The sequence below is a fragment of the Copadichromis virginalis genome, linkage group LG13 (genome assembly GCF_057382275.1).
Source record: "Copadichromis virginalis isolate Kocher_CV1m ecotype Utaka linkage group LG13, C_Virginalis_male_GT1.1, whole genome shotgun sequence".
Taxonomy (NCBI): domain Eukaryota; kingdom Metazoa; phylum Chordata; class Actinopteri; order Cichliformes; family Cichlidae; genus Copadichromis; species Copadichromis virginalis.
Window position 1 is genome coordinate 13,014,598 of NC_140630.1, and position 12,365 is coordinate 13,026,962.

Genomic DNA, 12,365 nt, shown 5'->3' on the forward strand with positions numbered 1-12,365 from the left:
GTCAAAAATGCTTATAAATCATCATACATTAGCCTTGTATATTTTTAGTGGTAGTCACATAATGAAATTGTTGTTTTCCTTTCTAACCACTAGAGAGCAGCCTTTGCTATGTTATTGCGTTTGACCGGTCATATTTTTAAAGTTATTCTTCTTCTGCATATACTCTCTCTCTCTTTTCTCTTTGGGTGTGTGTGAGCGTGTGTGTCTGAAACACAAAGGGAAATTTCAGCTTGAGACAATAGTGTGACCATATGGTCTCCCTGGCTTGTAAATCATCATGTGGTCCAGTGCCAGCTTCCATGAAAACTACTCCACCTTCCTAAATTCTCTCTCTCTCAGATCTTCTTTACGAAAACATTCAAGTGCACATGGTCTTAAACGAATACTGACTTCAGATACCTGTTCACTTCACTGCAATCAAAAGCGGGCTGATGCGAAAGAGACTCAGAGAGGTAAGGAGAAGGGGAGCTGAAAAAGGGGCGAATGCAAAGAAAAGATATTCAATCAAATAAAAGAAAACATAAAGTCTGTTAAAGCCAGCTGCAAAAATATTCACCCTCAGCGGAGGAGACAGAACAAGGAAACGAAGGAGAACGCTAACAAGGGAATAACAACAGAAGGAAGGAGTGACAGAGGCCCTGGTAAGATGTTTTTCCTCAAGCAGTCAGGGGATAGAAAATGACTTGCTATTCTGCAATAACTTCCTCAACTGAAAGCTGAATGTTCTCTCAGTGTAATTCAACCCTCTGCTTCCTCTCTGATGGAAAATCATTTTCTTTGGTGCTTAAAACTCAATGAGCTGCATTGTTTCCCGCTACATTATGAGAATGACTGGAAACAGGGTAAAAGTCAGTAAATTACAGCACAGCAGAAAGAACAATTAGATTCAAATGCACTGATTAGCTGTTCTGGGTTCTGGGTAAACTGATCATTTTCTGCAACATTTATCTTTATTCGATTTTAACTCAATATGAGGAAATGTAAAGGAAGATACTGGAAACATAAAATATGTCGATTCGTCATTTTCCTCTTACAGCCCCACTGGGTGGCTCAACCATGAAGTTGAACATCATTTGTAGCTTGTTTCTGCTCCTGGGTGTTCAAACAGTAAAGGTATGTTTAACTTAATCTGCCTAATTTCGGCTTTCCACAAAAAAAAATCGTAAAAAAGGGTCAAGGGTCAATGTAAATATTACTAATGAGTGAAAAGTAAAAATATTTGAAATTATGTTCTCCTGACTTTTTTTTCTGTTCCACTCATCAAGTCTGTTTTGTCACAGGTGTTAAAAAGAAAATTTCCGAGTTATGGAATGTGGCTCCAGTATTTTGGTCACCTGTTTCACATTTGATCTGGGAAGAATTTAGGGGCAGATGTGGACCTGGCTGAGACTACAAAGTTTGGAAATATCAGTATGGAATTGAGGTGCACTGTGAGAGCAGATTGATGTTGAACGGATGCCCATTTTTATTTTGGGTTTATGATGTGTGCTCTTTACAGTACAATGATGCCAAGAAGCTGACTTTTCTAATGGTACAGAATATTAGTTTAAAATGAGCCCGGGGGTTTTAATGAAAGGGAAATTTATGCCAGAGTTCAGTGCTGCCACTAATGATTTTGGCCGCAGATAAAACATAAATGCCCGCTTTTTTTTTTGTCTATTAGAAAACTGTGTGTGTGTTTCAGGGAGGCAGAGCCCAGCGCAAACAGAGACAAGCTGAAGAGAGCCTGAGACCATACATTGGCAGAGTTAAACCAGGTAAGAGGAATGCCACATGACTGCATGCAAGTCCCATGCACATTCCTCTTTTTCTAAATGTGCAGAACTAGAAAGTGATCAAAATACATTAAAATTTTCACATACCTGGTCAGTATTCGAGTCACCATCCAGAACTGGCAGGAACTGTCATGGATGCATGATACACATAAACACGATGAACGCTCTTAAGCATATATTAACATAAAGAAACTATAGCCAGAAATTCTGAAGACAAAATAGGGTCCTAACCTAGTAATATCAAGTTGAAACTAATAAAATGGCTGGTGAGTGTCGATGTAAAAGTAAAAACTAAGCTGACACAAGGTTGTTTTTCTATTTCTGCTTCAGAAAAGCTTTGTGAGCTGCTGAAATGCCGTACTCCAGTGGGGTCTTGGTGCCAGGTAGTTCAAGAAAACGGAATTCTCATCCCCAAGTGTGTTTGTCCTCAGTCCTGTCCTCGGTAAACAACATTTGGTTCTTTAATCATTTTCAGGCTTTAAAATATTTTGTCCTTACAGGAAGTTTATACTTATATGGGATTCACACATATATGTAACTTTTGGAAAGACATGTTAAGGTAAAGCAGTAATCTGGCACATTGTACACTACATTCTCACATGTGAATTTTGTCTGTGGGCACTCGCTCATGGAATCAGGCAGAGGGCACCAGTGTGCAGTGTTGTGGGAAAGACCTATGAGAATGAGTGTTGGCTTCATAAAGATGCCTGCAGAAAGAGGCGCCGCACCGGACTCGCGCACACAGGACCCTGTCTGGGTAAATAGCATTAGACATTACAGACTGTTTCCACTGTGTATCACAGTCTTCCAAATTGGCTCTGATGTGCCTTATGATCAGTCCCCAAGGGTAAATGCACCGAGGAGGAGTTAGGCCAGTTTCCATATCGTCTCCTGGACTGGTTTCTGCTCTTGAGTCGTATGGGGGAATCCTACGCACCTGCTGCCCCGCCCCAGAGCTGCCTGAGCCACACCCAGAGGACACAGCTGGCACAAGTAACTCATACTTCGCACTTAAAGTGAGCCTGTTCAGCAGGTTAACAGGGATAAGAAGATAACTGTGAAGTAGTAAACGTAATTCATGATCTATGATGACCTCAGCCAGTGATGATGGAAATAAAATCATTTCCATAAAGTGAAAAGAAACTATAGCCAGAAGGCAAATACTCAAAGGCATCATTTTCCCTTTCACTGTAACCAAACACTGAACATAAAGCTGTTTTTCATGATAGACACCATCTTTGTGCTAGATACAAACTGCCCTCCATGGGTCTAGTGACTGATCGATGTTAACAACCTACCGTAAGTGGTAAGTTCTTATGTTGCTTGTGGTGTGGTTGTCCACAGACTGGGACAGGGGCTCTTAAGACACCACGTATAAACAGTATTTGGTCAATATTCACTAAATTATTCAATAACATGGTGAATAGGGGGATAACTTAATATCCTCTGTGCATTCTCTTGACCTCCTGGCCTCAAATGAATTAAGTGAAAGCTCACTGCATTATTTCTATGATACAAAAACAGATGTAGAGTGTTTTGGGATAGTGTTACATCATAAAATTCCAGCATTATGGATGCTGATTCTAGCATGAGAGAAATAGAACTGCAGCCTACTGTAATACTGTAATAGCAACAGTGCGAGTGAACAGGTGAAGCATTTACCGTGTTTCCATTTCCTGTTTAGCTTGGTAGCATGCTAACAGTCTGATGGGAGAAAGACAACAGGTCTTTTATATAAACAAAAGCAATAGATGAAAAGTTGAGGAATCATTTGAATCATCTTGAATGACAATCCATTTCATAGATGCTGAGGTATTTCAGTGGGCACTATGAAATGTTAAAAAATAAAATAATGTGTTTTTGTAAAAGTTAATATTCCGGTAGCTGGGGCACCAGAAAAATACGATAAAATGCAGAAATTCACCACCACTATATATATATATATATATATATAAAAACACCCAGCACGCCCCTGCGGGCGGTTTATCCTTCAAGCTCGGGTCCTCTACCAGAGGCCTGGGAGCTTGAGGGTCCTGCGCAGTATCTTAGCTGTTCCCAGGACTGCGCTCTTCTGGACAGAGATCTCCGATGTTATTCCCGGGATCTGCTGGAGCCACTCGCCTAGCTTGGGAGTCACCGCACCTAGTGCTCCGATTACCACGGGGACCACCGTTACCTTCACCCTCCACATCCTCTCGAGCTCTTCTCTGAGCCCTTGGTATTTCTCCAGCTTCTCGTGTTCCTTCTTCCTGATATTGCTGTCATTCGGAACCGCTACATCGATCACTACGGCCGTCTTCTTCTGTTTGTCTACCACCACTATGTCCGGTTGGTTAGCCACCACCATTTTGTCCGTCTGTATCTGGAAGTCCCACAGGATCTTAGCTCGGTCATTCTCCACCACCCTTGGGGGCATCTCCCATTTTGACCTCGGGACTTCCAGGTTATACTCGGCACAGATGTTCCTGTACACTATGCCGGCCACTTGGTTATGGCGTTCCATGTATGCCTTGCCTGCTAGCATCTTGCACCCTGCTGTTATGTGCTGGATTGTCTCTGGGGCATCTTTACACAGCCTGCACCTGGGGTCTTGCCTGGTGTGATAGACCCCAGCCTCTATGGATCTTGTGCTCAGAGCTTGTTCTTGTGCTGCCATGATTAGTGCCTCTGTGCTGTCTTTCAGTCCAGCTTTGTCCAGCCACTGGTAGGATTTCTGGATATCAGCCACCTCCTCTATCTGCCGGTGGTACATACCGTGCAGGGGCCTGTCCTTCCATGATGGTTCCTCGTCTCCCTCCTCTTTCTTGGGTTTCTGCTGCCTGAGGTATTCACTGAGCACTCGGTCAGTTGGGGCCATCTTCCCAATGTATTCTTGGATGTTCGTTGTCTCATCCTGGACTGTGGTGCTGACACTCACCAGTCCCCGGCCCCCCTCCTTCCGCTTAGCGTACAGCCTCAGGGTGCTGGACTTGGGGTGAAACCCTCCATGCATGGTAAGGAGCTTTCTTGTCTTTATGTCAGTGGCTTCTATCTCCTCCTTTGGCCAGCCTATTACCCCAGCAGGGTACCTGATCACGGGCAGGGCGTACGTGTTGATGGCCCGGATCTTGTTCTTACCATTCAGCTGACTCCTCAGGACTTGCCTGACCCTCTGCAGGTACTTGGTGGTTGCAGCTTTTCTAGCGGCCTCTTCATGGTTCCCATTTGCCTGCGGGATCCCCAAGTACTTGTAACTGTCCTCTATGTCTGCAATGTTGCCTTCTGGTAGTTCAATCCCCTCAGTTCTGACTACCTTCCCTCTCTTTGTTACCATCCGACTACACTTCTCCAGTCCGAACGACATTCCAATGTCATTGCTGTATAGCCTGGTAGTGTGGATCAGTGAATCGATGTCTCATTCACTCTTGGCATACAGCTTGATGTCATCCATGTACAGGAGGTGGCTGACAACTGCTCCGTTCCGTAGTCGGTATCCGTAGCCAGTCTTGTTAATGATCTCACTGAGGGGGTTCAGGCCTATGCAGAACAGCAGTGGGGACAGAGCATCTCCTTGGTAGATCCCGCACTTGATGGTGACTTGTGCTATGGGCTTGGAGTTGGCCTCTAGTGTTGTACGCCACATCCCCATTGAGTTCCATAGGCCTTCTTGTAATCAATCCAGGCAGTGCACAGGTTGGTCAGTCTGGTCTTGCAGTCTCGGCTGATTGTTCTGTCTACCAGTAGCTGGTGTTTTGCGCCTCTGGTATTCTTGCCAATTCCTTTTATATTGTATATATGTGTATATATGTGTATATATATATATATATATATATATATATATATATATATATATATATATATATATATATATATATATATAATTTCTGTAATTAAAATTAGAAAAATTTCCGTATTTTTATGAGACTTTAATGAGAATTTCTGTGGTGAAAACTGCAGTAAATCCACAACAAACATGTTATTTAATAAACAAATCTATGTAAAATTAAAGAAACTATAGTTTTGTTACTGCCATTTAGTATCACTTCTGTTATCTCATATTTAGATATGTTACACTATTAAACTAGGTTTTAAAAGTTTAAAAGTTTAATCTATTAAATAAACACTGTGAAATTATTTTAAATTTTGGGCTGTATTTTTGCAGTCTTTTTATGCCCTTACACATTTTTTTTTAAATTAAAATTTTTACGATTTTTACACATTTTTCCTGTTATTTTTGTTCAGCATGTTAAATCACCTTTCATTTTATTTTATTTTATTTCACTAGAATTTTCATGTCATTTCATGTATTTAAAATAACAGGAAAATTCTGTTAAATTACAGAGTTTCATGGGTTTATTGATTGATTAATTTGTTTCTTTTTGTTTCTTTTATGTTTTCGGAGCATGAATCATAGATGCGTGGGACGTTAGGGTTTGAAAAGTAAAAGGCAATGTAAAAGTACCTTCTTTCTAACTTTCGAACTACCTTCACTAACTAGTGTGTGATGTCACAATGACTCTGTCCATCTTTTTATACAGTCCTTGACCAAAACCACCATTGTGGTCGGCTGAATCTCCTAGTTAACATCACACATTTATTGTATTTATGTGATATGACATAAAGAAACAGAAAACACAAGTATTGAGTTGAGTAGTGTGCTTTCTCTCTCTCCCTCTTTAGAAAAGATTTACCCTGTTGGACAGGAATAAAGATGGCAAGTTGAGCCGCAGGGACCTGAAGAAGCTGCATTATAAGAGGATGCCTTTGGAGCACTGTGCTACACCATTTTTTCAGTCAGTCCTGCCTTCAACGGCCTTGCTGCATCACATAATGATTAACTTTCTTGTCTGATATTTAAATAAATTAAATATTGGGCAGTTTATTTGGGGGGGGGTTAACATCCCACTATAGCAATCTCACAAGTTGTGTGTTACATGCATGTACTAGAAGCGAGCAGATGATAGTGAAACATCTGGCCAATTTGATAAGTATCACAATTTTAAATATGGCCATTTTAATGAGTTGATGAAATCTTACTCAAGACCATTGCTATTTCCTATGTCCATATTTCATCACCTCATGTGACACAAGAGGTTTGTTGGCCTAATTGAAATCTTCTGTCTTTTGCAATATGCTATTGTTTGGCTAATTACAGAAATACAGAGGGTTAAAAATGTGACACCGAGATGCAATTCGCCCCCGCTCTGACCAAGCTGCACCTCCCACCATGCTGTTCTCTCTGCGTGCCATCTATCCATTCATTTCCATGCCAATCCTGTATCCTCCTCCCTTTCGATCTCATGACCACACCATCTCTCCATTATCATACTCCTCCTCCATGCCAAAGTATTTCCTCTTCTTATCTGTGCTTCCTGTTTTTCTCTCATCTCTGATACAAATGCGTTTATCCTCAGCCTCCCTTTCTGTCAGCCAGTTATTCATTTTCACTCTTCCCTCATTCTTACTTCCTTCCATCTCCTTTTTCTTCTCCCATCCGTACTCCCACCCAACCCCCCTTTTCTCTGCCAGTCTGCAATGACAAGTTTTGTGGGAGCAGGGCTGGCTGTGTCAATGTCAAGCCATTCCCAGCAATGATAATGTTTATTACCAACTGTGCCTCCCGCTGCCCATGGATTAACACAAATTGAAGGAGTACCCTTCAGAGATAACGCTGCACTGTGAACTGAAAGACAATGGCTGCTGAAGAGCCCCAGTGCAGTTCCTTTGTACACCTATAGATATTTAAACTATAAACTACATCTCTGTATCCTTGTGGATGTGACTGAATATAGGATGTGTTTCTGTAAATCATCTGTTTTCTTCTGCGCTATGTTTGCAGGTCATGTGATCGTAACAGGAACAGGAAGGTGACCCTCAATGAGTGGACAGCATGTTTGGTGGATCGTTCTGAGGCCTGGTTCTATCAATTAATGTGTCAGTAACAAGTTCTTACCTACATTTTGCTGTAATTCTTCATAGTCACACACAGCGGTTTAATTAGACTACAGATTAAATTTCTATATCTGTAATCAAAAGTCCAAGTTAAAATCTGCAAACTCTATTTTATGCTGTTGATGAAGAGCAAAGATGCTCCATAATTATTCTAGACAGCCTGCTTCCAGTTTTTATCTAAAATTACATCTAAATTATGACTATTGTGCTTTTCATGAAGCCTTTCCATAAAGCTGGTGGACTGCCTGAAACATGGTCAAAATACATGCACAGGAGAGAAATATCACTCCCACCACAGCTGGAGGAGGGACAAGAGTAGTAATAAGACAGATTAAATGATTGAGGTTTAATTGTGTCTTCTTTGTATCTGAAATGTTAAGATGAGACTTTTTTTCTTGAATTTAAATGTCTGAATTTGAAGAATTTTAATTAGGAAAAATAGTATACAGTGTGCAGATTTTTTTAGAAGAGTCAGATCACAATAAATCTGTGGATATAGTTTAAAGCATTTAAATGCTAGCATGGCAGTTTTAGGTTCATTCTTTACCAGCTGCAGTTCTCACATTTTCTATAAACCACAGATTATTTCAGAGCTATTTTCTTTTAAATATTTTATCCTTTTTTCCTGTCAAAACAGCCAGTTGTCTGCAGGGGGTTTATTTGTCTGCATCACTGCTATTTCAAAACCTAAATTCTTAATTTTTGTTTTACCCACAGCAATGAGAATGGGTTCTCTGAAGTTGTGTCCTACAATCAAAAGGAACTACCTCTGACACGTCTAATTCTTTGTGCTGTTAGGAACTTGCAGGTCATATCATGACAGTTACTTGATTTTAAAGCTGATATTAAAGGATGACATCGCTACACACGCTGACTTAGTCATTGATTTTACCTCTTCTGACATGTGATTTATGGTGTCGTGAAATCTGATGGTCTGCTGGGTGCCCGTGGGTTTTTATGTGTGCTCAAAGGGGACAATTAAAGGTCTAGACAGGCTGAATGCTAATCATATTGTTGTTAATTACATTTGCTGACATCTGTAAAACTGTTAAAAAACACACACACGTATCGGAGACAAATTACACAGGATGCTTTGGATAACCAATTAAAAGGAAGATGTCACAGACAGACAGTGTGATATGCAGAGAATGTCAAAGTAGATGGCAAAAAAAACATGGGGAGAAGAAACACTTAGTGGGGGAAGACGTGACCAGAAAAGAGACAAAGAGTTAATAAAAGAGTGAAAGGTAGAAGTAGCGAAAAGTGTCATAATTCAATGGAGGAGAGCGAAGGCAAAGTGACTGAAGAAAGGAGAGAGCAGCGCAAAGTGTGTTTGCGAAAGACGGGAGGAGGTAATGCACTGTAAATGGGAGTTGAGAGTAATGGAGTAATGCATAAAAAATGGATCAGAAATGAGGGAAAGACTGAGAACGGGGAGTGAGGGGAGGGGGAGGGATGGCTGAGAAGGCAGGAGGAACTGAGGAGACGGGGAAATGCAAAACATTTTCTTTGGAGCCAGCCCTGTAAATAGCATCTTGGAGCATGATGCGGAATGTTTGAAATACTTGACCTCTGCTAAGGTCAAAAAAACTTGCATAATGCAAGCTTGCTTACTTTTTGTGCCTGTGTACCATTTATAATACATGCTGCTTCTAAAACTCTTGTTGCATCTTGTTTGTTTGTCACTATTTTATGTGCAAATCTGTGAGAAGTTGCACATGTATGTGTTGGTGCTTCTAGATCAATAGGAGGGCGTGTGTGCGTGCGTGCGTGTGTATGTGTGGCCTAGGGTGGGCTCTTTGACATGACTGGATTCTCTAGACTAATTAGCCTTTAAATTTACCATGCCTGAAGGATGAAGAGGAGAAAGACAGACACTGAAAAGGAGATGAAGAAAGGCGGAGAGATTTCGCTACCCAATATGAGATGCAGATTCAGTGCAGACATGGGGCAAACGAGGACTAAAGACTGCTTGCAGTAGATGTTTTCCAAAAAGTAACAGTGTATCATCATAAATATCAAAACAAGATGTTTTCATTCCATCTGATTTTTCACTCAAAACTTTTGATTAAATGAAGTGGACCACTGGAGGGATGCAGTTTTCCTTGGCATATAGACGGAAAAACAAGTCTGAACTGGGAGGAGAAGAAGCATGAAGAAAGAACAAAAGCAAAGAGATTAACTGCGCTGAATAGAAGAGAAACTATCTGCTAATTGTGAGTGACCTGCGGAACGGTGAGTTGTTGGTCCAGGCTGTTCACTTTGTGGAAACAAAAAAAATGAGTATAGTTCCCAGCTTCCACCAGTAAACATCTCTTCATTCTCGCCCTTCTTCCCCAGGGACGAGTCTCTTTATCCAAACGAAACATATAATATGAGCTGCTGGGGCCACCCCTGAAGGTCCAGCATAGCCTGCACACCTCCTCCACCTCCTCGCCAATGTTCTTTCTTTGTCTTCATACCCCCTCCTCTGCTAATAGATTCCCTCTCATTACCTCTGGACCACCATCTCCACCTCCATCCCCCATCCAAACACAGAAAGGGCAGTTGCAGATTGACCCACATAATCCTACTTTACCTTCTTCTCACACCAGCCACCGCAGCGGTACACACACACCATCCACCTCCACTCCTACTGTCCTTGCCCCTCCTGTCTCACTTCATTTGGATATTAGAGATATCCGTGAGCCACCCACCTCTCTAACCATGTCCTCTCACCCTCATCCTTCTCCTCCTCCTCCTCCTTTGGATGCTGATCAGTGATTTGATCTGTGATGGCTTGCTTGCATCTCTTTTGCTTTTTGTCTTTCGCACACACATTTACACACACTCCCATGGGACTCTGACAGCATAGGAGCAGATGGGCGGCTGGTGATGACATGTTGTTAAAAATAAAGATTCCTGTTAACCCGTTGTCGGCTTGCACACCCTCTGTCCCTCCCTCATGTCCCCCCATTTCATCTCATCTCTCCTGTCAATCTCTCTCTATCGCTCTTCACACTCTGAATCCCTAATTCTTCCTTTTAGTTTAGCTTGTAACAAACAGGATGGGATTCAAATGCTACAAAACCAACTAACTTTGGCACTGAAAGCATGCAGCTCAAGACCCCCCGACCCCCAGAACATGATATTTAATACATGGCTGCCATAAAGACGTCCCCCCTGCATTATGCATGACTTGTAAGCACACATCAATAATAGATGAAAAGGCCAGTTTTGCAGTTTCTTTTCATGCAATTATGCCAAATGAAATTTTTATTCTCACTTTCTGTTTCTTTTTCTGCGAGTGGAGTTTGTCCTGTGACGATTTCATGATAAATTATTAAAAGGCAACACAAGGGGGTGGGAGGGATCAAAAGAAAAATTCAGGCCGGTCATGATGGCAGTGAAACAGAGAGAGGATGTGTGTGTGTGTGTGTGTGTGTGTGTGTGTGTGTGTGTGTGTGTGTGTGTGTGTGTGTGGGAGAGCTTGTGTCACCCAAGCCTGTTCATCCATTCCAGGTCTGACAGATGTCCTACAGATGTCCATAGTCTGAGGAAAACAGACTACAGCATGATTCTCAAATCAAATTCTTCACCAAAACAGCATAAAAGTTGTTAGAACACAGCTCATACACAATGTTGGAGGGTATGCATTCATTAATCTCTCTAAGGTTAATCACCATCCAACCTTCAAAAGAAGCCGCCATATCGTGCTCTGCCAGATTGCCGACTTTCAAAACTGCAAAGTGGGCCAGCTTATAGAGAACGATACAGAGAGAAAGACTGGTGCCTTTGAAAGAGAGTCCAGTCACTCAAAGGGTCCTTACTTAAAAAAAAAAAAAAAAGGAAGACCAGTTGTGGGCACTGAAGTGATACATTTATTAATAGTGTTCATGTGCCACATTTTTTATTCCACTTTGAAGTGATGTTGGAGGCAAAAAGAGGCAGAAGGAGACAGGGAGGAAGGGAGAGAGCGGGTCTCTCGGATTCTAGCCTGTGGTCACACAATATTCCCTCTGGGTGGAGTGGGTCCCATTCAGAGCGACCTCAATAGCCCTACACTGAAGTACCTATAGTGAGTGAGTGAGAAAAGGCCCCATCAGAAAATGGAAAAAGGGGAGTTAACACACAGCTCTCTCTATTTTCTGATGATATTGATTAAAGAGCTCAGAGAGACCAGGGTGCCATTGTGTGGAGATAAGAAATCTGGGTGGGGTTGGAGAGCCACTGAGTCTACTGAGACCTGCACTTGACCTGTGGGTGGAGGACAAGAAGCCTCCAATATGGTTGTCTCGTACAGCCTACAGAATAAATATGTCTCTGTCTGGGCTTTGAGTTTACTGCATGTACCCATTGCAAAGTGATGAACCTGTTAAACCAACTGTGAAACTAACAAACTAAGAAAGTGCTGAGACCAACAGTCAAAATACAAGTACAAATAGATGACTGATGTCAGCTATTTAAAGCTGGGAACTGATGGGAACGTTTTCCTTTCTTTCTTTTTACTGATTAATGTTTCAGTTGGTATCAATCCACCTCTTCTTTCTGGGAAAATATGATGCCAGAAGCTAAGTAGGAAGAGTACCAAATGGGGCAAAAGGATGGACAAGTTACTGCCTATAAAATATTTCTTCATTAGTAATGCATCAATTTGCAGTTTAAAAGAAAAGAAAACAA

The 12,365-nt window shown here is 41.6% G+C and overlaps 1 protein-coding gene across 1 annotated transcript; it reads left to right on the top strand.

Moving 5' to 3' along the window:
• Positions 1 to 234: 234 nt before the first annotated feature.
• On the top strand, positions 235 to 8,736 carry sparcl2 (SPARC-like 2). Its single transcript, XM_085476712.1, has 10 exons — positions 235 to 452; positions 563 to 641; positions 1,037 to 1,113; positions 1,685 to 1,757; positions 2,106 to 2,217; positions 2,414 to 2,532; positions 2,614 to 2,768; positions 6,435 to 6,547; positions 7,594 to 7,688; positions 8,424 to 8,736. Exons 1-10 carry the CDS (start codon positions 432 to 434, stop codon positions 8,477 to 8,479), a joined length of 900 nt encoding a protein of 299 aa, XP_085332838.1. The 5' UTR covers positions 235 to 431; the 3' UTR covers positions 8,480 to 8,736.
• The last annotated feature ends 3,629 nt before the right edge of the window (positions 8,737 to 12,365 follow it).